The 27,550-nt window shown below is 42.1% G+C and overlaps 1 protein-coding gene across 2 annotated transcripts in view; it reads left to right on the top strand.

Annotated features, from left to right (window-relative positions):
* GRM7 (glutamate metabotropic receptor 7) overlaps window positions 1–27,550 on the top strand; it is a 391,771-nt gene that overhangs the window by 348,878 nt on the left and 15,343 nt on the right. Inside the window, exons 9-10 of one of the 2 annotated variants that reach the window (XM_077925005.1) lie at window positions 5,471–5,717; window positions 12,342–12,434. In XM_077925005.1, coding sequence (XP_077781131.1) covers window positions 5,471–5,717; window positions 12,342–12,412 — 318 coding nt within the window. In that variant the 3' untranslated portion in view covers window positions 12,413–12,434. The remainder of the gene's footprint in view (window positions 1–5,470; window positions 5,718–12,341; window positions 12,435–27,550) is intronic. The other variant, XM_077925006.1, reaches the window with a different exon arrangement.

Raw genomic sequence — 27,550 nt, 5'->3', positions numbered from 1 at the left:
ATTAGACCTTTCTCAGATAACTAACAGTGTAGTCTGTTCAGAAGTCGGTCCTATTGAATGCAATGCCTCTCCTCAGTGCCTGATTAAGTAAGAGATGTAGGTAGATGGTGAAATCTTCAACAGTGCATGACAAACCACTAGTTGTGTAAAGAGTATGTAAAAAGGTAAAGGTACCCCTGCCCGTACGGGCCAGTCTTGACAGACTCTCGGGTTGTGCGCCCATCTCACTCAAGAGGCCGGGGGCCAGCACTGTCCGGAGACACTTCCGGGTCACGTGGCCAGCGTGACATCGCTGCTCTGGTGAGCCAGAGCCGCACACGGAAACGCTGTTTACCTTCCCGCTAGTAAGCGGTAACTATTTATCTACTTGCCCCTGGGGGTGCTTTTGAACTGCTAGGTTGGCAGGCGCTGGGACCGAGCAGCAGGAGCGCACCCCGTCGTGGGGATTCGAACCGCCAACCTTTCGATCGGCAAGCCCTAGGCGCTGAGGCTTTTACCCACAGCGCCACCCGCGTCCCTAAAGAGTATGTATTGTAGGACAAAAACAGCTGTTACCTCTTCTTCCATCATGGGGCCATTTACTAACAGTTGCTTTATGACGATCCAGACATTGTATTGTCTTGTGAATATTTTTATGATTGAAATTTGAGTTTATTTTTAAATGGCCTTGTGAAGATTTGTTTCATTAAAAGAAATAATGATGATGAAAATAACCATTCCTTTTGATTCGACTCAGTAGTAAAGCCCCATAATAAAAACACAAGTCATTTCAGCTACCCACTTCTCGCTAGCAGAGAGACACAGAACATCTCAATTGATACAGAAAAAACTATGAAATCATCTATTGAATGATGCTTCTTTTAAAAGTGTTAGTACAAAAAGTAATTTGTTCTTAGAGGGAGGCAATTGTCAAGTGTGACCCTGCAGTAACGTATTTACAGCCCAATTGTCTTTCTCTTTATAGGCTTTTATGGTGAAAGAGTGGTAGTCGCTAAATAAAATATGATTTCCAAACTGTGGCATTTCATAGTGCAACCCCACAAGGACCTGATCCATAAGTGATTAGAGGATGCAACAGCCCCTTAGCCATTAAAATTGTCTATTTGGTGCCATATGTGCTGTTCGAAGTTTTCTAGTTAATATCGCTGCACTTTAAAGGCTATTTGCAGCATTTTAAGGTAATTTTGTGTCATTTGCATGGAGAACATGAGATTGTGGCACACATGGAAATTCAAACTGAAATATTTTATGTAAAGTGAATGATCAAACCTAGGTACCTTTGCATTCAAATGATATCCTGAGGGTGTTCTTGTTGCTAATGTACTTTAGCAAAGTTTGATGTGTTCTTGATTTCAGGTTGATGTAACTTTTGGGGGGGGCAGATTAAAATTCTGAATTGTTGCTGCTCCTGAACAAATGTGTTGATCAGAACAAATCTGTCCACGGGACGTTGCACGTTTCTGAATATTGTGAAACATCTCTCAGCCCAAAACTGTATCAAACATTTTTTAAAAAAGAAGTGTATTCCCCTCCCCCAAGAAAATATGTTTACAAATGTGCATTTTGAGAGAATATAAGTTTTAAAATGCATATTTAAATATGTATTTAGTGAGAAATTTTATCTGGATTTTTTAAAAAAGGAACACGTATTAATGTGGAAAGTAGGATGAAATGGATTTATGAGGAAACACATGTGAAAACCTCCTTGGAAGATGATAAACTCACCTTCAGTGGAGGTTTTTAAACAGAGGTTGGATGGCCATCTGTCCAGGGATGCTTCAGTTGAGATTCCTGCACTGCAGGGGGCTGGACTAGATGACCAGCTCTACAATTATATGCTCCTTTGCAAGAGACAGAGGAAGAAATGGGCTGGCTCATCCATCCCTAGCCATCCTTCCCTAGCCAGGTGTACATTTCGTGCACAACAGAAGCAGGTTTTGAAAGACAAAAGGAAGACTTCTTTGCATAGTGCCTTGTTGACAAATGGATTTTGCTGCCACAAAATGTAGGGATGGAACTTCTTCAGTTGAGGATTAGGCATGGAGGATAAGTCTAGCAATTGCTACAAGTCATGATGTCTACACTCTGCAGAGCAACACTAGGAGAGGGCTATTGCTCTCTCTTCTCAGTTGTGAGCTTTCCATGGGCAGCTCATTGGTCACTGGGAAACAGGACATCCAGCAGAATTGTTTTAATGATGCACAGTAGTGGTGAAGAGGCAAGGAAGACATTTCTATAAAGAAGCCTTTTAGGTCCTTTGTCAGTGTGGAGTTTTAGATCTGATACCCACTGAGAGCTGCCATGGACTCAAACTAAAGTACAAATCGTCTACTAGCTTTGGCTACCAATTTCAGGGAAGGTCCTCCTGAAATTTGGCACAGGGAAGAGTAAGCTCCCATACTGTTGCAAGCTGAATGGCAGGCTGCCCTTTAATCTCAGTGCACCCTCTGAATAATTATGGGGCAACATTTAATCTGCAATTAAAGCATTAGTTGATTAAGCTACTAAATAAATTGATTGAGGCTTGCGAGGCTTCTTAAAGGCTCTGTAACATGAATTAGCAATTCTTCATCCTTTCCACTGTACACATGTACAGGTGGGTCACCCATTCAGGCACTTAACTCTCAGCATATAAGTAGATTTATCCTATTTGATGGGAGCAATTGTCCAAGAAGCTAAAATCATGCTTTAGTGCCTGACTGGTTTACTAGACCTAGAGCGATCAGTCTTTTTTAGAAATGAGAGGAACCTTTGAGGCTGAATAGCATGAAAATAAGGGGATTTTATTCTTGACTTACACTAGAGAGTACCTGAGAAGAATGGTAATTTCCCTCTTTTTCAGTCAACATTTTTTTAAAAAACTAGGCCTTAACTAGGAGGACCAAGGGACGTGGGTGGCGCTGTGGTCTAAACCACAGAGCCTAGGGCTTGCCAATCAGAAGGTCGGTGGTTTGAATCCCCATGACGGGGTGAGCTCCTGTTGCTCAGTCCCTGCTCCTGCCAACCTAGCAGTTCGAAAGCACATCAAAGTGCAAATATATAAACAGGTACCGCTCCGGCAGGAAGGTAAACGGCATTTCTGTGCACTGCTCTGGTTCACCAAAAGCGGCGTTGTCATGCTGGCCACATGACCCGGAAGCTGTCTGCAGACAAACACCGGCTCCCTTGGCCAGTAAAGCGAGATGAGCGCCGCAACCCCAGAGTCATCCACGACTGGACCTAACAGTCAGGGGTCCCTTTACCTTTAGGAGGACCAAGTTTCAAATCCCTACTAAGCTATAAAGCCATGAGACAGCCATTATCTCTCAGGCAGGGACAGTAGAAGTAGGGACGCAGGAATATCACTGCCACTCCCTGGGATAGTGCAGGGCTTGTTCAGGATGGTGGCAAGTTTGAGAATTCACAGATGCACGAGCAGAAGCAGTGGATTGGCTCCTCTGATGCCCTACACAGTACTGACCTCACCACTACCCTGCTCTACCTCTTTCATCATTCAAATAAGTGACATGAAAACTGATGTTTAAAGGCCAGCTCTGCCCCTCTGCTGCTTCATCATACCAGCGCTCCTGTACTTAGCCTTGGAGGAAGAATCCCCCATCCTAGTGGGATGTCCGTCCTAGTAAAAATGCATAAGAAGATAATGTTGGTATCTTTGTGTTGGGAGGAAGAGCAGCTAGCTACATCCCTGGTAAGAAAAATGGAAAAGTGTGCTTGAAACATACATTCGCACAACCCATGTAAGTGGAACTGGGATGAGTTGTGATGAGGATCTTAAGGTACCAGTGGTGTTGGCTGTAGTGTAGACTTTACAAAGAAACTCTGCCTAAGTTTTTGTTCATTGGAGCTTAGTCAGACAATACCTGGGATTGTTGTTGTTGTTTAGTCGTTTAGTCTTGTCCGACTCTTCGTGATCCCATGGACCAGAGCACGCCAGGCACTCCTGTCTTCCACTGCCTCCCGCAGTTTGGTCAAGTAATACCTGGGATTACAAAACTTCAAAGCCTAGGGGTTTCCTTGAATTGTGTTCTGTGGACTAGCTAGCATACTTCCCCCTTCAGCAGGGGTCAGCAAACTTTTCCACCAGTGGGCTGGATTGCCCACACACGGGAGTGCGAGAGAGAGCGCACACGCGTGTGCATGCACACACGCCCACCGCTCTTTCCCCACTGGCTTTCGGAGCCATGGTGGGGGAGGAGGCGACATCTGCAGCTTCCTATTGGCTGCAGGAGCTTCCTGCAGCCAATAGGAAGCTGTGGCTGCATCCCGGTGCGCCGATTTAGCTCCGTGCAGGGACTGACCGAGTGGGCAGGAAGGACTGGGGGTTTAACAACCCCCTCAGGCAGTATCCGGCCCGCAGGCTGTAGTTTGCCAACCCCTGCCCTTGAGTGTTAAAATCAGTTTTAATAACTTTGCACAGCTAAGCTATGGTTAGTGTCCAGGACACTAATATATTAATTTTTTTAAGGCAGTTGAAAACTACTGGAAAAATAGAGGTGTGATTTGACAAGAACAAAACTGGAAGCAAAACCGAAAAGACTGAGCCAATGTTGCAAACTGGGAGAGAAGTCTCCCAAACAAGATGTATTTTTCCAAAAAGCTTGCCAAGGAAGCTCATAAATATTGAGTTGGTTCTGGGAAATTTGCCTGTTATATTCCAGCACCCAGGACTCAGCATGCAGTCCCCTTGTTGGACTGAGATGACTTACACAACTCCATGTCTTAATCTTCATTCCAGGAGACAATAAGCTCTGTCAGAAATAGTTCAGTGAAGGGAATTGTGTACATGATCATATTTTATGATGAAAAACACCAATTTTGTAGACTTACCTGAGAGTTAAGTTCTGTTTGATATAATGAGATTTACATTGTGTTTATACATAAGATCGTATGAGATTTCTAACCTAGAAGTATTTGGTTTTACTGCAAAAGTATTTGCAAACTTGACAGAGCCTTGTTTATTTGGTCTTCATACGGTGTGAAAATGTGGGTAGGGATCATCCACTGAAGCTGAATGACAAGAAGATTGAGGGCAGACAATGGAAGTATTTCTTCACTCAGTGCATAGTTAAACCATGAAATTCACTAGCACAAGACTGAGTGATCTTGGATAGCTTTAACAGCAATTTAGATAAATTCATGGGAGAAAAGGCCACTAATGGTTACTAGTTTTGCTGGCTATATATTGCTTCCAATATCAAAGGTAGGAAAACAGCTACTGGAAAACCCAGATGGTAAGAGTAAGCACTGATGTCCTGCTTACTGGCTTCCTACAGTTACTGTGGGAACAGAATGATGGAGCAGCAGCACTTTTTCTATGGTGAACCGCTACTGCAAAATTCAGAGCAAGGAAAACAAACTATCTTGTAGTCCACCCTGTTTCAAGTTATTTCAGAGGCACCTCCTTTTTAAGGTGCTGTTGTCCATTTCTCAATCGTTATTCAACAGTGTCCTCGTGTGTTCTTTCTCCTAGGTCTACATACAAACCACCACACTTACAATATCCATGAATTTAAGTGCTTCAGTGGCGCTGGGGATGCTTTATATGCCGAAAGTGTACATCATCATCTTCCACCCTGAACTAAACGTCCAGAAGCGGAAGCGCAGCTTTAAGGCAGTAGTGACAGCAGCAACCATGTCGTCGCGACTGTCACACAAAACTAGCGACAGACCAAATGGGGAAGCAAAAACAGAACTCTGTGAAAATGTAGACCCAAACAGTAAGTAATCTCGAACTTGTTGCTTTCTCTGCTGGTGCTATGCTAGGGGTCATGTTGAGAAGTGCCTTCATAAGTTCTGGTCTCCTATTTTGAAGATTATACACAGATATCTAAAGGTATCTCATCTCTGTGGGAAGCTCTTTTTATGACATTTATTCTTTCTCCATTGCTCTTTGGCTCTTCCCACTGAGAGAGACCCTCTGCGCTACTCTTGAAAACCACAAGCATTTATTCCTCCTTGCCTCACCTTCTCTTTTAGGAATAGGCTTCCAAGTATAGCAGTTTTCTTTCATAATTGACCCCAATGCTGTGCCCTCATTCACACCTGCCCTATATGACTGAAGGTCTTAAATGGAGAGGCAGGACATCTGCCTGGTGGTCCCTCTCCTTTCTGTGTCTGACTTACTTGGCTAATTCACACATCTGTTAATCTCTGTGGAGGCATTTTCTCCATGCTTATATCCAGTACTGAAAAGTAGGAATACAGACATAAATCACATTTTTTAAAAAAGATTATTATTATTATTATTATTATTATTATTATTATTATTATTATTATTATCTCATGTGGTTCTCAGAACTTGAGACTAAAGCACTCACAGGCAACACAATCTCTGTGCCAAATGTGAGGAAAGAGAAATTTAAAAAGATTTATTTTGATTGATTTGTCCTCTAAAGTAGATGTTATTTGGTGTTCCATAGTACAACAAGTATGGGAAAGAAACACAAGCTATAGACAGTGCTTAGTTAAAATCAGTGTTACTTCAATACTGACAGGATTTGTATTTGTTCATTTAGAAACCGTTCTGTTTCTGTGTTGTTATATGGAATATGGTATATTCAAAATTTCTGAATGAAGCAGTGACATTTTGCTCTTTCAGTGAGTAGCACACTAGGAATGAGCGGCACAATCTGGGGTTTTTTGCATCAAGAGAAATGACATTCTTCCTTTAATATCCTCAGAAACAAACTGTTTGAAAATATGCAAATTTATTTAAATAGATCGATTAAAAAGCAGATGATTGATTAACCATTTTGACTGACAGCCCTAATAATAACCTGAGGGCTCATGTTAACTTGAATGTTATACACACATGCAAATTTGATGCAAATTATATTAGAAAACATTTTAGTAGATATGGTTGTCTTCCTTAGAAGAGTCTATAAACTCAAACTTCACATTTGTCAACAGCAGTTGAAGTGTCATATAACAGAGTCAACTTCAGGCAACTTCTTTCAGTGCCTTGCAGAAAGGCTTTTGTGTCCTATGGAGTGTCCCAACTTCCTTACCAGTTCAGGAGATTAAAGACATTCTCCTGCTAATTCAAAAAACAATCAAAATCATAAGGCAGCCTTATGGGCTTGGCTTAAATGTGATTGGCAATCACACATAAAATTCTTATGTTTACACCTTGACTTTCAGAGACATTGGGTTATATCCAGTGCTAATGCCAGCCATTGAAATTAAGGGATTTGATTAATTCAGGCCCATTAATTTCAGTGGGTCTTCTCTGAGTAGGACTAGCAATGGATACAACCAACTGGGTGGGATTCAACTAATGAGTCCTGTCTGCAGAAGCCCTGTTTGCACAATGGAAGTTCCCACCCTTTCTGCCCCCCATCCCCAGAAATTGACCTTGGGATAGTGCAGCCAAGTAAAAAAGGATATTGGGGGATTGTTCTGTCTAGCAAGCCAAAATGTGGCCTTAGTGAAATGTGGCCTTGGCAACCGAGGGAGCCTCTAAATTTACATTTTGGTTTTAAAAACTCATAATAGTCTCAGAATTTTATCAGGAGCTACTTATTGTCCCTTGCTCAGTTTAAACAAATTCTAAATCAAATTAAAAGAATGAATGGAGAAGTTGTTGTAGCTCCTGCTTACCAGCACTAGTGCAGAGAGATCTGATATCTCATGATGCCGGAAGCCTACATTGTTTCTTACGATCCCACCAGTAAAACATGATTATCATTCTTGATTCATCTTCTCGCCCTTTGGATCCTAGGGTGTAATTCCCTATGAAATTGCCAACAGCCAATCTGTATGTGAGTCAATATGCTATCGTTTCAGAGTGACACTTAAAATTAATTAAACTCTCAATAAAACATGTTGGAAGTATCTTGTTTCGTACACCTATGCAATTTTTTTCTTGCAGATGCACAGTAATCACCAGTCTGTCACAAGCAGGCCCATCTATGTTATTGTTTCTTCTTCTCCCCCCCCCTTTCATATCTTAATTACAGAATACACAAAAGTTGCAAAAGGGGATGAGATCTCATTCATCCCACTTTGCTTTATTTGCAGCGCCAAATGCAATTATCTTTAGAACTTGAAAGGTGTGTGTAATTTCAGTGCTGCTCTTTTTTGGACCTGCTCTGTGGTTACAGCGAAACTTTAGTGGAGGCAGGAGAAACACCTTGCCTTCAGGACCACCACATATATAAATCCAAGTGTCAGTTGAATCTGTGCACAGGTAGTCCACACAACCAAGGTCCCCAAATTCACAAGCATTGCTTGTGATGTCAGAGGCTCCCCTTCCTTCACGCATTTGCCATCCATGTGGAGGAAGCCTTGAAGGGGCTCATATATCGAAAACTAAAATGTGCTGATTGAGGTCTGAAATTAAGTCACTAGCTCCAGCTAGTTGCAACCTGTGAGATGGAGCACACGAAATACTATTCTGGCATAATCCCAAATCATTTCAATGTATATTACTCTGAAACAGAGCCTGATGACTTGTATACTTAATTTAGGCATGAAATGTTCTTTAAGTTCTATCTTTGGTTTAACAAAGGTTGTTGCTGTGAGGTGTTTGGTGGGATTTTACAATGTGTTCCTTTATTTAATGAAAAGATGAGGTTTTCTATCCATGGTCTATATCTATCCCCACAGGAGATTCATGTACCTCAAAACACTAGATTGTTTGGTGGCCAAAAACAATAATATAAAGTTAGCAATTGACTGTGTTATTTTGTTGCTAAGAGTTTAACGTTTAACACACAAAAAAACATATTTATAGTGCAAGCAGACCTCACAATTGGTGCATTTCATAAACGTAAGAGAGGCAACATGTTTTAATGACATACGTGCCTCAGGTAAAGCACTGATAAAGGGGTATATGAGGTTGCAACAAATTATATGCAAGATCACCTCATTATATATTGCTCCATCTTCAAGCATTTTTTCCTCCCTACAACCTCAAACACCAGTAGTTAAAAGGTAATAAGGGGTTTCTAATAATATGTTTCCTAATTGATCTTCTGGCAGTGATTTACTGAAGGCCAAAAACAGTGTAAGTGAAAGTTATTGGGACCATTCAGTGCACCATGGGACTGACCAAAGTGGAATGGTGGGGGACCATTACCTGCATGTGATGCTCAGTGAGTCTTGGTGAATGGCATGAACTGAGCCCTTCACTAATAAATGCAGTGGGCAGCTGGTTGAGATGCATTCAAATATGAATCCATTCATATATGGCTCTTTGCTTCCACAGAAGCTTTCACAAATGGAAGTGGGATGGAGGAGATTTTCACATATTTCCCCTTCCCTTGCACTCCTGCCCTCAAAGCACTTCCCACTCTGTTCCAAAGACTCTTGCCAGTCCTCTAGAGCAGATTTTCAGAAGGGGCAAAGGGGGAATTAGTGAAAATCACCTCCCTCTTGCAGAAACCTTCACTATATCAAAGAGCCTTCTATGGCAGGAGGCTGAAGTGGGTGGAATCCAAAGCTTTTCCTGTCTTTTAACAACGTTAAAAGTCTCGCTAATCACTAATACTGTTATCATCTGATATGTGCATGTTCTCCTCATTGAGCAGCTTTGCTTTGCTATTACATGTTTGCATTATAAGTATTTTCCATATGTGATTGTGTTTAGAAATAAATAAATCCAGCAGTTTATAATGAGCAGAATTGTTGGAGGCACTGTTACTTCTTCTCTTAAATTGTTCATTTTCTCTCATGTGTTTCACTGGTTGAATTTCACGGTTATTTGACAAACTAACTCATAGTGTTATCATTTGAATAAGTGAAGTGTATGTTGTTCTTGATAGAAAGTGGCAAATCTGGACAAAAGCAAAAAACTTGCCATATTTAGCTTAATGTCTGTGCCTGTTGTCTTTAGCTTCTTTAAAAGATTAATATATTTATGAAATCAGCAATGAGAAATAAAATCTCACTTCTTCTTTAATGAGAGGGTTCCCTTAAAAAAAAAGTAGAATACTTCTTTTCAGAGAAACTACTTCTCAAATGCTACTTTCCTCAGAATGTTTGAGAAGCAAAACAATTTTCCTCCAGATATGTGACCACATCAAGGCATTATCTTAAAGCACCCACCCACCCCTTGCGTCAGAAAATCATACTACATAGAGTTCTTACATAATTGTGCCAGATAATAACATTAAATTCATTGACATAAACCTTCAAACATCAAGTGAATCTCCCTAAGAAATCACAATTCCATCCCTGATTTCTCATATTTGAGTTTAAGTGTTTTGTGATGGAGCTCGGAAGTAACATGTCAACCCTCACAATCAATGAAATTTGGATGGTTGTGTAAGGCAAACTTCATTTATTTACGTGGAAGGCCAGCTGCCTATTTTTGTGTTCTCACCTTGGGGTCATTCTTTTGAGACAGTAAAACATTCCTTACCTACACCCCCCCCCTGTTGATTTCCTTTAACTTTTCTACCCACATACCTGGAAAACATGTGTCTATCTGTATGTTTTGATTTTGTTATGCTTCAGAAGGCTCCAAAGCATGAGCCTTCACTTAAGGAAAAGTCATTGCTGCGTATTGAGTGAAGATGGAGAGTGTAAAGAGCAACTGAATGGCCACTGGATGCTGGAATAAATGGGCCTTTGGCTCAGTCCAGCAATATATTTTTTGGTTCTTATGAAGCATTGGCAAGGTCAGTACAGTGCCAACATACCTGCAGAACCAGGCCAGTGCTACCTTCAGAGCACCTCCACCATACTGACCTCATCTCCGCTTCACAAGTCACAATATACAGCAGAGATGCAGGCAACCTGAGATCAGATAAGCAGTGGCTCCCCTCTTCTCCATCTTCTATTAAAAGCATACCATGTGATACTTTCAGAATAGATGTAACACAGGCAACCCCAATTCTGGCAATGGACTCATCACTAAATGAAGCTTCCATGTTGTCTTCAAGTACAACCCCACATATTACAATGATTACAGCTTTAAGTACAGTCATACCTCGGGTTACAGACGCTTCAGGATGTGCGTTTTTGGGTTGCACACCGCACCAAACCTGGAAGTACTGGAACGGGTTTCTTCTGGGTTTTGGCGCTCGTGCATGCGCAAAAGCGCTAAATCATGCTTTGCGCATCTGCAGAAGCACCGAATCACAACCCGCCTGTGTGTAGACGTGGTACTGCGGGTTGCGAACGCTCCAGGTTGTGAACATGCCTCCCGCACAGATCATGTTCACAACCCGAGCATCCACTGTACTGTAATTGAATTGGGAGGCTACCAGTGTGTGAATCACGCAACTCTTTTTTTCAAGCCAGCAAGTTCTCAGCTGGATGAGTTGCCTTCTTGACCACCATAAGTTGGACTTCAAAATGAAATCATTGCCTAAATGTGCTTCAAGAGTAGATTTGATACATTTAGGACTTCTAACCCCCTCACATATACTCGCCTCCTCTGAGTTACCATGGAATATCATTTTAACCAAAAGTGCAGCACAGACAGGCAAAACTGAAAAGCTTTGTTGCCTCCCTCTCTCACAAGGGAGCAAAAATTCTGTAAGACTTCATTTAGGATGTTTGTGACGTGAAACATGGCAGTTAAGAATCTACTCTGTCTGTGGAATCCCATCAGTGGATTGTGAATGATGTCCATGTGAAATAAAAACATCCCATGTTCTACTTCAGAGAATGAAGTAGGCCCCACGATGCAACCACTGCTCTGCTGTGCCGTTTCTTTCGTTTGTTCATTTGTATCAGTTCCTAACATCATTGGCATGTTGTTGCCTAATTCATCTTTTTATGGTGGGGAATGGTGGGAGTTTCATAAGACCAGCCAAACTAGAGAAGTATGGAAGACAGTGAAGACTGATAGCATAGCTGAATATAGGGAACGAGATTCTGGATGTTAGCTGGTGCAAACAGTTCCAGGCCTTTCTGGAATGCATCCAGTGTATTCCTTTGATGTGTAGGCACCTTCTCTTATGTTCAGAGGTACCTGAAGCCTTCTGTGAACTGATTTGTTCATTGTTAATTTACAGGACTGTAATGTGTGTGTTGCCATATCCCCAAACTTTATAGTGTGACTAAACCTAGCTCATAAATTAAAGGTTGATATTCAACATCACACAAATGGGCATCTGTTCACGCAAAGCGACTTCCCCTTTCTCTCCCCCCCCCCTTGTAACTCTGTGTTCCCCAATAAGCTATGGAGGACCCCAACCAATAACCATCTATAGCAGATTTTGAAGTCATGCAGGGGGCTACAAAGAGGAAGAGACAATGGGGAAGTCCGGATGTGAGAGCAGAAGTCCTTTCCGCTGCTTGACTGAAACCTTTTGATGTCACCCCCCAAAATTACCTTATCTATTCAAATGTGTGCATTACATATACCAATATATTTACTTTTCCTGTAGACTGCATACCACCTGTAAGAAAGAGTGTACAAAAATCTGTTACTTGGTACACTATTCCACCTACAGTATAGCTCTTGCCTGCTTTCTTAGAAGGTAAGACAAAGATCTAACTTTTACTGCTTAATTCTTTAAAAAGTTTTTTAAAAGCAAGTTACATGTCAAGAATGTACATTTGTTTCAATGTAATAACGGAACTAAAGATGTCAGATTAATCAAAACTAGTCAACAAAGAAATAATATGGAAATGAAAATCTTAAGGGGAGGCAAACTCAGCCAACGTGAGCCACCTCAAGAGCATAGAGGAGGATTGTGGAAACTCAAAAGTTGCCTTTGGGCCTTTCCCTAGGGTTATAGTTCGATGCCAGATATTGTCACTGTGAGCAGGTTCTCCAGAGACTAATGAATTATGAGAAGCTGTAGGGGTCTTCACATGACACCCTCCACACGTATTTGATGAAGGGAAGGAGGGTCACAACTGTGGGCCATACCCCTCTGTTGTTGGCATTCCCTTCCAGTGACCATGTTGGTTAGAAAGGATACTAAATGTGTGCAGTTCTACCTTGTGTTCAAGCACCCTGGACTAATCAGGGTTCCTTGTTATTTAAATGTTATACGCTGTATATATGTGTATATGGCTGTATGCACACTGAGTCCTTTGTCACCAATAACATGGGGCATGGCCTGCAGGTTGACTCATGCTCCCTCCTATGCATCCATTGAACACTAGAGAGAGGAAGCCATGTGAAGACTATTCTGTGGGGTGGGATTAAGTTGCTCAGTCTTCTGTGGTTTTCAGCATTGTAGCTAGATTTCTGAAGCATGCAGTGTTCAGTGGGGGAAATACAATTATACATTCGCAGTATCCTCCTCAGAGTTTGGAAATAAAAACATCACAGCAATGTAAGCTTGCTGTCTGTATATGCACTAAATGTTGCAATCCTATAAAGGAGTAAACCCCAGTGAACTTAAGGAGGCTTCCGTTCCAAATGGGCATGTATAGGATCACACTGCACATAAAGGTTTTGCATACACAGCTAAACAATATTTCATTATAATGTATGGGCTATCTTCACAAAGACTGGTGGAAATAACTTTTCGGTGTCTTCAGCTGTAGGAAGTTATTGCAGCGTTGTTTGGAAAATGTATGGGTTGTTTTTGTAATCAACCCAATCTAACAAGTTTTCATTTCAACTTCTGGGGAAAAAATAGAATGGGAGAGCAACGGTAAATTTAATAGAGTTAAATGAAAAATGTTGTGAAGCATGTCTTTAAATTCTTCTGTCATAACACAATAATCTTATAGTGGACTCGTCAGAGACATCCAAATGGCCGAGTTAAGGGTCAATGTAGCAAGAAAGAAGGCGATGTTCCTAATAGCCACAAGCAGGACTGGTTAAGACTGCAATCCTATGCCTGATAAGTTAGTACAAGGAAGTCACTGAACCTTCTAGTGTACAGGGTATAAGCACTGGACTGTAGAACACCGATTTCATTTCTATAAAAGAGGTAATTCTCCATAACTTATATGAGAATCTGCTGGATCAGATCAAAGCCTGTATAATCCACCATCCTGTTCTCACATAGGCTAACCAGACGCCAGTGGGAAGCCCATTCACATGAAAACCATGCTATGGTCTTTTAAGCACCAGGTGAAAACCTCCCCCCCCCCCCCCAGGCATTTGAATTTCAGTTACTGTCATTTTCCTGAGCTGGTTTCATGCTGGATTGTTTAATGCTGTTTTTAAGGGGGGGGGGGGAATGTTGCATGGTGTTTTGCCTTACGACTAATTTTTAATGCATTCTGTACTTTATTGTGTGTGTAAACCACTCAAGAGGACTGAGTGGACAATATACAAATGTAATAAATATTTTCCCTAAATAGTTTATTTAAATTGCTTGAACAAAAGCTGGAGATGAGAACTTACCTCCTTCGTTGTCAGGGCAGAAACTGGAATGAAAAAGCCTTCTGTTCTGCATGGGTCTCTCTGAAGTGTCGCACCAGGAAAGCTTCAGTTTCCCCGAGTTTCAAGCCAGCAGCTATTTCACTCTCCTCATACACGATTTGCCCTACTTTTAAAATAGGACAGATATTCACAGCTCGGCTTTACCTGTGGTCCTTTGGCATTTGGATTTGTTCAGCAGCAATATTTGCTTTATAAAAAACAACACCCTAACCACTTAGTAGCTCTTCTGTATTCCAGAGTTATTTGCCAGCAAGAGGTCAGCTAGCATACAGCACAATACATTTATCTGAACCCACCCAGCAATCATCTGTTTTAGATATTAGATTCCTGATTTTAAGAATAGTGACAGGATCCTGCCGACCTTCCTCACCCCTTTGCATTATCTCACTTTAAACATGTCATGTGTTTATCAGACCTGAGTTTGGTGCCTTAAGTAACGTAGGATATTATAAGTCCAGTTTTACAGGAACTGAGTTAAAGAGATGCTCGCTCAACTGAGATACAATCCTAAGTCAAAACCCAGAGCCAAGCACCTGGGATTGTTGTTTCCAAAGCAACACCAGCATGGTCCAGTACCTAAACAGTATCTAACAAGTATCAGCAGGGGAGAGCGATAGACCACAGCTTTTCAAGAATCGTTTTAGCCTGAAGCAAAGCTTTGTTTCCCCCTTTTGAGCTCCGCGCCAGTGGTGGGTGTTCTTTTAACTGTGTATTACTACAGTGTGAGGATAACAGAGGTTTTAGCTTCTGAGGCTTCAATCCTAAAACCACACTAAGTCCCACTGAACACAGTAAGACCTATTTCAGAGAAAGCATGCATGGATTGTGTTCGAAGAGCTCCTTGCTGCGCCTAACTGGCTGCTTTTCTGGACTGCTTAATTTTTAGAAGACAGTTGCTTGTTGTCGTTTATACAACCTTCAGTCCAGGGCTCCATCACAATTCACCATGTTGTGCTTGCCAGCACTGAGAGCTCACCCCTACCACTAGCAAGGGGAACCCATTGTAAAACAGGGTGGGGCTTTGTATTACAATTCAGTCCTCACCTAAGGCTTCCCTGTGCCCTGTCCTCTTTGGAATGAGTGTGCCACTGTGCATTAGAAGTCACATGCAAAGCAATGTATTCACATGTAGAATAGCACATGCTTGACTGTCACTTCACCCAGAGCTGGATTTAGGTCTGAGGAGGCCCCAAGCCAAAGGTCAGCAAACTTTTTCAGCAGGGGGCCAGTCCACTGCCCCTCAGACGTTGTGGGGGCCGGACTATATTTTTTTGGGGAAAAATGAACGAATTCCTACGCCCCACAAATAACCCAGAGATGCATTTTTTAAAAAAGGACACATTCTACTCATGTAAAAACACGCTGATTTCCGGACCATCCACGGGCTGGATTTAGAAGACGGTTGGGCCGGATTCGGCCCCCGGGCCTTAGTTTGCCTACCCATGCCCTAAGCTACTGAAGGTATTGGGGCCCTTTATATGTCCAGCTGTCCTTTGTCAACAACAAATTGTCACTGTTTTTTGTGTTGAATATATGCTATATGGTAATTTATGAACCTAATAGGTATCTAAAGCCATTTGAACATAACAAATAGGAGCCTACACAACACAAAACACTGTTGCTGTATGTAGGTTTTATTTGATTTGATTTTTATCTTATATTTTGGAAATGTACATCCCGTTTTTCTTCCTTTAAATTTTTCTTGGGGGCCCCTTGTTTAGCTTATATGTAAATCCGGCACTGACTTCACCCCATCTCACATACAATTAGATGGTTGACTCTTTTGACAATGGCCACATTCAGATGATCATACTCTGGCTTAATAAATTGAGGTGTGTGTGAATCTTTCGGCCACATGCTCCATCCTTACATCATCCTTTCCTTCCTCAATGTGCTGTGATAAGACAGGAAGCCACCAGTTAACTCTTGTTTTCCATTTTGTTGGAATTGAGAAATGGACGTTACCAAATTTGGAACAAGCTTGGATCCTAAACCACAATTCTTTCAGCTGTTTGTTGGAGAGGACTCTTAACAGCATTGCTTGCCCTGCGAGTCATTGATTCAGTGAAGCCCAAGTGTCTGCATACTGATATGATACCCTGCCTGGGGACCTGAGTTTAGGTGCACTAAAAACAAGTCCATTGATTTCAACAAGACTGATAGTAGTGCACAAAGTTAAACTGGTGCAGCATATGTCTTTGTAAGGCTGGACCTAGGCGACATAATCCTCAAAGTGTTCTGCGGCATTGGAATGAACAGAGCTTGTTCCAGCAAGGTTTTTAAGGATCAGTAGCTTCATTTCCTAATACATTGCTGCAGAATGCCTCTCCATCTGGGCAGTTAGAGAGCTGTTCGTTGCCTGCATTAGCAATTCACATAATTATTGATTACAGCATTAGCCCTTACCATCTGTAAGGTGTTTCCTAAAGGCCAAGCTCTGTTATCCTGCCCACATTAGCTGCTGTATTAATTTAGTTGTCAGTGGATATTTCAGCCCTCTGGGCGTCTCTGCTTTATTTCCATTCATTATATCGTTTTCTTTACCCTTTGGAACTCAAAACAGGTGTTCATGCTAGATAGCCTGATGGGGAAAAATTTTTGTGGGCCTTAGGCTTCCTATGTGTCTTTACCTATACAGATTTTCTTTGAAATGTTTCTAATTACTTAGAAAATTGCCTGGAATTAAAATAATTAACACCATGTTTTTAGTAAATTTTAGAGCCAATAACAGTGCCCCAGCAAATGTATAGATTTTGAAAAGAACGACCATATGCAGAGGGATATGTTCAAACAGGAAAATGTTTGCTGCATCATGAGGTCTTGGGCAGTTTTAGTGGTGCCATCAGGGCAGGACTTTGGGGCAAATATGCCAGGCAGAATGAACAGGAGGCTCCCCAAACTCAGCAGGGCCAGCTCACTTACATTTTAAAATAAGTGAAGAAATATAAAAAGGTAAAGGTAAAGGTACCCCTGCCCGTACGGGCCAGTCTTGCCAGACTCTAGGGTTGTGCGCCCATCTCACTCAAGAGGCCGAGGGCCAGTGCTGTCCGGAGACACTTCCGGGTCACGTGGCCAGCGTGACAAAGCTGCATCTGGCGAGCCAGCGCAGCACACGGAAACGCCGTTTACCTTCCCGCCAGTAAGCGGTCCCTATTTATCTACTTGCACCCGGGGGTGCTTTCGAACTGCTAGGTTGGCAGGCGCTGGGACCGAGCAACGGGAGCGCACCCCGCCGCGGGGATTCGAACCGCCGACCTTTCGATCGGCAAGTCCTAGGCACTGAGGCTTTTACCCACAGCGCCACCCGCGTAGAACATTAAGTTCAAAGACGAAATCATCTAACTGCACTACTGGTGAGTTTCCCTGGAACATCTGGATGAACATCGATTGCTGGCTGAAATGGCTCTTCTACTGAACAAGGATTTTTTAAATATTCTTCTGGTGTGCCTTTCCTAGCCTACTTTGTTAGGGGGAAAGACCAGTGTGTTAAATCTACATGATTCCCCGCCCCCCTGCTAGCATTCTTTAATTCTAATTGATGGTGATGATGGTGATATTTGAACATACACATCCCAGATGTGTTAGAATGGTAAGGCTTATCAGATTGAGCTAAGAGATAACTATGATAGGGAAGGCATGTCAGAAAACACAGTACAGTAAGTGTAGGTGTGTGAGATAAATTGTGTGAATTGTGTGCAGCCCACGTCTTTATTTTTTAAAAGCGCCTGCGTGAAAATAATACAATAGCCCAAAGACCATAAGTCAATTATCTGTATCAAATTCTCCTTTCAATTGTTCCCTGAAAACTCATTTATCTCCTGGATGCAGTGTAGTCATACATGAGAGCAACTCATGTCAAAATGTGCTATTTTTCACTTGCTTTTGAATAAGGGTACAAATGAATAGTTGCCATAGTTACTGTTAGTTGATACTATGCCGATCACATTTGGGGGATGCTATGAAGATCATACTGTGTGCATGCACACAAAAGCTTATACCCAGAACAAACTTAGTTGGTCTCTAAGGTGCTACTGGACATTTTATTATTATTATTTATTTCAACTGTGTCAGACCAAGACAACTACCTACCTGAATCTAGTGTAGCAATGTTTGGGTCATTGGATCAAGTGGATAAAAATTGCATTCAAAACTACTGATTTCTCTACACTAGAGTTGCCAAAGTGATTGGCTAACACTATTCACCCTCTTGTTTGTGAATAGTCCATTCTGCTTTTTTCTTTTCTTTTCAAGTTAATGGGCATGCTCTGAGTGAGCTTGAGCAGCTAAAACCTGTTGGTAACATTTAGATATGAATCTGACTTCCCTGAAGCACACGAGTGAGATTTAGGAAATGCTAACACTTTCAAATGGTGGGGGGCGAGGATGGAAATAAACAGTGGTCTTAAAATATGAACCAACTCGAATCCTGCAATCATTATCTGATGCCCTTCTTCGTGTGCCTCCTCTGCAAGAGGTCCAGAGGGTTGCAACACAAGCACAGGCCTTTACTGCAGTGGCTCCATTTGTGGAATGCTCTCCCCAAGAAGACCCACCTGGCACCTGTTACATATATTTAGGTGCCAGACAAAAGCATTTTTTTTCTCCCAGACCTTAGGCTAATTAAACCATCTCTGGTCGTTTAAACTGGGGGGGGAGCATTGTTTTTGTTTGTTATTGTGTTACGTATTTTTGTGTTTTTATATTGTAAACAGTCCTGTGATCCTTGGATAAAGGGTAGTATTTTAATAATAACAACAACAACAACAGTAACAACAACAATAATACAAGATTTAATGGTGGAAGGGGGAGCCAAAATCACAGTCTTTATTTGAAATGTAGAAAGACCTATGTGTATGTGAAAAAGTTATTAATACTTCAGTTGCTAACACAGCAGTGCTGTATAAGTGTTGCTTTGAGATGAGGAGAAATTCGTTTCTGTCTGCATTTAAAGACAAACCCACCACAATATGTGAACCTGAAGCACAGCCAACCTTCGGTTGCACTTCTCCTAATTTTGCAATGCAGTTCCCCAGCCCACTAATGTGTAACGAAAATGCATATGCTGGGGTAAAGTGTGTACAAAAATGCAAGTTAGCAAAACAACATAAAAAAATATTGGGCAAAATTGCATGTCATCATCATCATCTTTTATTTATATCGCGCCCTCCCCGGCCAAAGTCAGGCTCAGGGCGGCTAACATCAGATATATAACATTGGTATAAAATCAAACAATAATTAAATTACCTCCTAAAAACAGGTCAAAATCAAATTAAAATCTAATTAGATGGCTTTCCACAGGGTTAAGGTTGGGAACAGTAAGTGCTCATCGGCCCAACTGTTTACACTGATCTTATATGGGCTGGGAGGCCTCTTTCATACTAGTTCTTATACAAGAGAAGGGGAGTCAGGCTGAGGCCTGACCAAAGGCATGGCAGAAAAGCTCCATCTTGCAGGCCCTGCAGAAAGATGTCAAATCCTACAGGGCCCCGATCTCTTGTGGCAGACTGTTCCATCAGGCTGGGTGTATATCAGGAATGTATGTATGTATGTATGTATGTACAGTGGTACCTCGGGTTACATATGCTTCAGGTTACATATGCTTCAGGTTACACACTCCGTTAACCCAGAAATAGTGCTTCAGGTTAAGAACTTTGCTTCAGGATGAGAACAGAAATCGTGCTTCGGCGGCGCAGTGGCAGCAGGGGGCCCCATTAGCTAAAGTGGTGCTTCAGGTTAAGAACAGTTTCAGGTTAAGTACAGACCTACGGAACGAATTAAGTACTTAACCCAACGTACCACTGTATATCACACTAAAATGCTGATGAATTTTCATAAGTACTTAAAAAAACACCACAAACTGATGTGGAAAATGAACTTAGGATTTGGAGGGAGGGGGAGAGTGAAACTGAGAGAAATCAGAATTGACACATTTGGTCATCCCCAGCACTGCTAGTTTTCTGTCTGACAGATGGAGGCTCTGTGAGCTACTTGAAAAACAAAGCGTCAACAGATGCAGTTGATCACATCACAGAGATGTGGTGGGGAAGAAGCTGCATTTCTGCTTTGAGCTGCTTTAATGTTAAAGGGATAGAGGCTCTTGCAGGAGAAAAAGGTGGCAGTCCTAACGAGTATGCTAAAATTTATTGCGCTTTGTGATTACAAGGCTGTGGGACTCCAGCATGCATGTTAGTTTACAGATGACCAATGTAATGCCTCCCAGATATTGCTGTACTACAAATAAATAGTTTTTAATATTCTGTTTTAATTGTCAAGACCCACCCTGGGACCTCAGGGTGCAAGGCTAGCTACAACAACAACAACTCGCAGCTTCACTGACCATTGGCCATGTAGGTTGATTGATGGGTGTTGGAGGACAACATTTTCAGAGAGGGCCGGCCCACACATGAGGCAAGGTGAGGCAACCACCTCAGGCAGCAGGATCAACATGGGCAGATCCTGGTGTAGATCGTTTTTGCCCCCTTGTTCCTGATGTAGATCTTCACTCACCCCTTCTTCCCTGATAGGGAGTGGCTGCCATTTTGTGATTTGCCTCAGGTGTCAAAATGTCTTGGGTTGGCCCTATCTGCAGAGCATCACATTGATGACTACCCCAGTGGTAGGCTCTTCACAAGAACACTCAAGAGGGTTCCGTAAGATATTCTTCATTACTAAAAGTGGAACCATAAAAATGCCATAAAATATTTGTTTGATCTAGGTACATAAGCATGTGTGCTCTGAGACAATTCAAATCACTCATCATTGCAAGTAAGCGGCTGGGCTGCTACTGTGTCCAGTGTTGCATGAACTAAGGCATTAAAAAGAAATCTCATCCAAAGATTGCAGAATGAAAACATCTGCCAATTTGCATTTCTTCTTGTTTTTAAGCAGCTGAAATATGTTAAAGTGATAAATGAGCTAGAGAGAGAAAATGAGCTAGCAGTACAAAAACTGTATTTATTGAATTTTGGCACCAGCAATAATATTACAGTTGTACATAAAGGCATTTTGAACTGAGGGTATAATGCGATAGAAGCTAATTCAAAAGCTTTACTGAGATTAGTAGGGATCATGTATTTCAAATAAGAACGGACAGTTCAGTCTATTTGTGGTCTGTGACACTTTCATCTGTGTTCATTTGTAAGTCCATCTCATTTCTGCATTCATCTGTGGTTTTATTTTTATTTTTTTTAAAAACCTGCATTCATTTTAAACGTGTTTTGAATGCATTTTTCACAAAATATGCATTTCTAAACGTGTATTATCTCAAAACATGATTTTCTAAGAATTAAATTTCAAGATACTCATTTTAAAACGCACCATGTCCTTTTTGGGAGTTGAGAGCTGCATCGCAATATTCAGAGGCACAAAAAAATTATGAGGAATAACGATGTGTTTATTTGCACATTACTCTGTGAGATGCAGATCAGATGAGTTCACAAGAATAAAATTCCTCAAATATATTTAATAATGTTGTTTTGTTGTTGTTTTCATTTCTATACCACTTTCTATATTTAAGAAAAAATTCAAAGAGGTTTACAACACATTGAAACATCAAATAAGCACATACACCAAGTATTGGCAAAACCTATTGGTGTTTCGCAACTTCCTGACTAGTTACAGGACCTTAGCCAGACCTAGCAGAGTACACGCAGAAATCACAGAAGCAATTGGTGACTTGGCTGCAGACAGGATAGACGAAGCAGGAACCAGGAACTTGTAGTTAGGTGTTTATTATATACAGTAGACTATTTACAGGAACAGAACACAGATCTTTAGCTAGCTCTCTCTCACACGACTCACAACTCCTACACTGACACAGAACAACTCTGAACCCCTGAACTCCTGAACTAACACATTCCAGTTAGTAGGCCATTAATTATCACTCCCTTGAAAGAGCTTGACCAATCAGGGAGCTGTCTTCATGTCTCTGTTATCACCAGGCAGACTTACTCCTTCAGATTGCCTTCTGGCTGTCTGCCAAACCTTAACTGACTCTGTGTGAGTAGCTGCACGTACACAGTTTCCCAACACCAAGCTTAGTTTTAACCAATGAAATAATTGCGGTGAATATATTCCAGCACAGTCCTAGCCATGTCTACTCAGAAATAAGGCGCTACTGAATTTAATAGGGATGCTCCCAAACGAGTGGCGTTAGTACATATTTACCTGAGAGTAAATCCTACTGGACACAATGGAGATAACTTCTGAGAAGTAGGAGACATTGTTTAGATTAAATATATAGCAACAGCAATCAGCATTCTCTTGTCAAGATGATACGTGGATATGGGAAAGCTGCACATTTACAGGTAGAATAACACTGAAAATATATCAATTATTAACGTATTTGTATCACAACTTTGCATCCAAGGAGCTCAGGACACTATTGTGGGATCATTCCATTTTATCTTCATGCCTCTCCTGTAGATGGATTAGGCTCAGAGATAAAGACATTCTCAACAAATTTTATGACTAAAGTAGGATTTTATTGCTAATAAATAGTTTGCTGGTTAGCTTTTCCAGCACTTGTCCTAAGCTCTGTAGTTAGTAGATGAAGTGAGAAATTCCAGACAAAAACTTAATTTAAATTAAAGACTTGTAATTGGTGATGCCCTTGAAGGCTTGCCCTGTCTCACAGCATATAAACTTGTCCTGTTCCTAATTAAGGGTTCCAGTGAACTTTGCCAAGCTTGGGTTTGGAAACTTCAGTTCCCTAGCAGGAACTTTCTAACACACTGCTTGTTGGTGGAGAAATAACAATGGCTTGCTGCAGTTGTTATTTCAAGGACCATCATACATTGGTGGTTCATTGCATTTGGTCTCCTGGGTCACAAATTGGCCAGTTGTATCTCAGCTAGTGCTTTATGAATGAATGCACTCAGACACAGGGTATCTCTCCAATGTAACAGATTACAACACTCCACCGTGGGAGCAGGGCCGGGCGGGAGAGTGCTAGAGTTCTGTCTAGTCAAGTTGAGTGGGATCAATTCCAATCTGTTACCTCCGAGGATGTGGACAGGCTGCTTGGACGAGTGAAACCAACCACCTGTCTCCTGGTTCCTTGCCCATCCTGGCTTATAAAAGCTAGCCGGGAAGGACTGGGCAATGGGCTTCGTGGGGTGGTGAATGCTTCCCTCCGTGAGGGAGCCTTCCCAGACCCGCTGAAAGAGGCGGTTATTAAACCGCTTCTTAAAAAACCATCTTTAGATGCGGCCACGATGGCCAACTATCGCCCAGTCTCAAATCTTCCATTCCTGGGCAAGGTGATTGAGCGAGCGGTTGCCGAACAACTCCAGGCACGCCTGGAAGAAGCGGACCATTTGGATCCCTTCCAGTCGGGATTCAGGCCTCATCATGGGACTGAAACTGCCTTGGTCGCACTGGTTGATGATCTCCGGCGGGCTAGGGACAAAGGTGAGAGCTGTTTCCTAGTTCTGCTGGATCTCTCAGCGGCGTTTGATACCATCGACCATAGCATCCTTCTGGACCGTCTTGAGGGGCTGGGAGCTGGGGGCACTGTTATACAGTGGTTCCGCTCCTTCCTCCTGGGCCGTGTTCAGAAAGTGGTGGTGGGGGATGAGTGTTCAGACCCCTGGGCTCTCACTTGTGGGGTGCCTCAGGGTTCTGTCCTCTCCCCCATGCTTTTCAACATTTACATGCAGCCGCTGGGAGAGATCATCAGGAGGTTTGGGCTGGGTGTTCATCAGTATGCGGATGATACCCAGCTCTACCTCTCTTTTAAATCAGAACCAGTGAAGGCGGTGAAGGTCCTGTGTGAGTGTCTGGAGGCGGTTGGAGGATGGATGGCGGCTAACAGATTGAGGTTGAATCCTGACAAGACAGAAGTACTGTTTTTGGGGGACAGGAGGCGGGCAGGTGTGGAGGATTCCCTGGTCCTGAATGGGGTAACTGTGCCCCTGAAGGACCAGGTGCGCAGCCTGGGAGTCATTTTGGACTCACAGCTGTCCATGGAGGCACAGGTCAAATCCGTGTCCAGGGCAGCTGTTTACCAGCTCCATCTGGTACGTAGGCTGAGACCCTATCTGCCTGCGGACTGTCTCGCCAGAGTGGTACATGCTCTGGTTATCTCCCGCTTGGACTACTGCAATGCACTCTACGTGGGGCTACCTTTGAAGGTGACTCGGAAACTACAACTAATCCAGAATGCGGCAGCTAGACTGGTGACTGGGAGCGGCCGCCGAGACCATATAACACCGGTCTTGAAAGACTTGCATTGGCTCCCAGTATGTTTCCGAGCACAATTCAAAGTGTTGGTGCTGACCTTTAAAGCCCTAAACGGCCTCGGTCCAGTATACCTGAAGGAGCGTCTCCACCCCCATCATTCTGCCCGGACGCTGAGGTCCAGCGCCGAGGGCCTTCTGGCGGTTCCCTCATTGCGAGAAGCAAAGCTACAGGGAACCAGGCAGAGGGCCTTCTCGGTAGTGGCGCCCACCCTGTGGAACGCCCTTCCAGCAGATGTCAAAGTGATAAATAACTACCTGACATTCAAGAGACATCTTAAGGCAGCCCTGTTCAGGGAAGTTTTTAACATGTGATATTTTATTGTATTTTTGGTTTTTATGGAAGCCGCCCAGAGTGGCTGGGGAGGCCCAGCCAGATGGGCGGGGTATAAATAATAAATTATTATTATTATTATTATTATTATTATTATTAGCTTCAGAGTTCAGTACCATGGCTTTTAGTAAGGAATGGCATGGACAGCAATGTGGTGGCAACGCACTTAATTCTGAGTTTCCAATTTGAAATTACTTGTGGCACCCGCCTCTTTCCTTGCCACACATCCTGCTGCTTCTGCACAAACATGCTGTGAAGCACCCATGCAAATGACTTCACACGGGGCTGTTCTTCTAACCTATAATCGGGTCTATGAATGTCTATACAATACTGGTTACAGGTAGGTAGCTGTGTTGGTCTGCCATAGTCGAAACAAAATAAAAAAAATCCTTCCAGTAGCACCTTAGAGACCAAGCAAGTCTATTATTGCTATGAGCTTTAGTGGTATCTGAAGAAGTGTGCATGCACACGAAAGCTCATACCAATAACAAACTTAGTTGGTCTCTAAGGTGCTACTGTATACAATACTGGCGTGTGATGATTCAGAGGGGGGGGAAAGCTATTTGTGTACTCTTGGGTGTTGGAGAAACACCCTCATTTTGATAGTATAGCATGCACCTGGAAATTATTATACTGAGCTATTTTGGATGAAAAAGGAAAGGAAATCAGCCCTGAGTGCTCACTGGAAGGACAGATAGTGAAGCTGAGGCTCCACCTCATGAGAAGAGAAGACTCCCTGGAAAAGACCCTGATATGCGAAAGATGGAGGGCACAAGGAGAAGGGGACGACAGAGGACGAGATGGTTGGACAGTGTTCTCGAAGCTACCAAAATGAGTTTGACTAAGCTGCGGGAGGTAGTGGAAGACAGGAGTGCCTGGCGTGCTCTGGTCCATGTGGTCACAAAGAGCCGGATGTGACCAAACGACTAAACAACAACAAATTTTGAATGAATATCTCACCAATAAAACAAACTGAAGACTCTGAACTGCATAGATAACTAGACAGAACTGAAATTCTGACAGTTCGAGAAAACAATGAGTCTTGCTATTTGGGGAGAAAAGGCAGCAGGTGAGTTCAATGAAAATTATTTCCATGCCTGGCTTAAACCGTGGAGAAGCCAACACAGTCTTGCAAAAAGAAAAACATGGTTAATGGCATTGTTTAAATGTGAGAAAGTAATTTGCAAGCCTTTGTTATCTTCCAAGTCACTGGAACTTAAATGAGAACAGACATATTCAGCAGTCTTAAGACAGTTTACATTGAAATGGCTCTCTGTGATTTATGCTTTTTAATTAAAGGCACTTAAGGTTTACTGTAAATTATGTGAGCTGGTTTTGTTTCTGAATAATGCATCTTTGTTTCAATCACAATGAAACAATGTAGCTACACATTTATTAAGACCCTCTGCCACAGAACACATCTTGGGTTCCTTGCACACCAAAGAATGGAGGCAAGGGAGTAATTCACAAAAATAATGTATTCATCAAATTAAATGTTTTCCTACCCTGCATAACAAAAAATGCTGCTCTTCCAAGAATTCATTCATGCTTAAAAATAAAAATAATAGCAACCTGCTTAGGATTCCCTAGGTAATCACTAATCTGTTGCCTATGTTCTCTTTTTGGTCCATTTATGCCTCAACTCTGTGCTGTTAGAGGTTCAGGGATGCTTTATAGTTTGCAAGTTAGATGGAACTGATATAGATATTTGAATAGGCTACCAATTGATTCAAGGGTGGTGCTTTGGGGGCACCTTACAACTCTGCAATCCTATGATTCTATTGTAATTCTGCTTCCAACATCAATGGAGCATAATTAGACCCACAATGTAAATTGTGTACATTCAATTAATGTGCATGGTTTTTGTCCCCCAAAAAGTAAATAGCACTGCAAGGAAGTCCTTGGGAAGTGGGATGAAGAGATGGTTTTTGTTCAGACTGTGGGAGGAAGAGAGATTTATTTTCCCGCTCTGCACCACCCTTGGTTCAGGCTTCCCCATAAGTCCTATTCACATAACAGAAGAGTGCATTAATTGCATTAACGCAATTCATGTCACATCTTATTTGACCCTTAATCTCTTACCTGTAGAAAGACAATTTCTCTGTAGAGCTCCTAACATGAATGGCCATATGGCATCTGCATTTGTCCACCTTTTATCTGTAAATATTTACTCTTCAGCATCACTTGCTGTGAAATGAGACTGCCATTATTTTGGCCACTGCCCAGTGGGAGCTTCCAGATCTGTGTCACGTGTTTCCTTATAAAGGTTTAATACCTACACTGTGTTTACAATAACTGGTTTATCAGTTTGACTTGAGTGTAGAAACACTTTATTTTAATGGGTATCCATTTAATTACAAATACTAATCTGAACATTTATCGTTCAACCTTAATATGCTGATGGGTACTTTGCTTTAAGTAAATTCCTTCAAGTACACATTGATGGGTCTTCTGTGCTCTAAGTAGATTGTAAATTATTTTAAAATATTGACTATATTAATGATGCACTCCAGAGGATAGTAGTCTCCGACAGACTCTACACTGCATCGATTAGCTAGCTATACTGTCAATAGATACTACCATATTCCAGATGGCACACAGTAAAGCAGATATTTTCTGCAAATTATACAAAAGTAGCTGAAAGTTCCTGGCATCTCTTGGGAATTCTGAGAA

The sequence above is a fragment of the Podarcis muralis genome, chromosome 2 (genome assembly GCF_964188315.1).
Source record: "Podarcis muralis chromosome 2, rPodMur119.hap1.1, whole genome shotgun sequence".
Classification (NCBI taxonomy): domain Eukaryota; kingdom Metazoa; phylum Chordata; class Lepidosauria; order Squamata; family Lacertidae; genus Podarcis; species Podarcis muralis.
The sequence above is the reverse complement of the archived record's forward strand: the minus strand, read 5'-3'. Positions and strand labels throughout refer to the sequence as shown.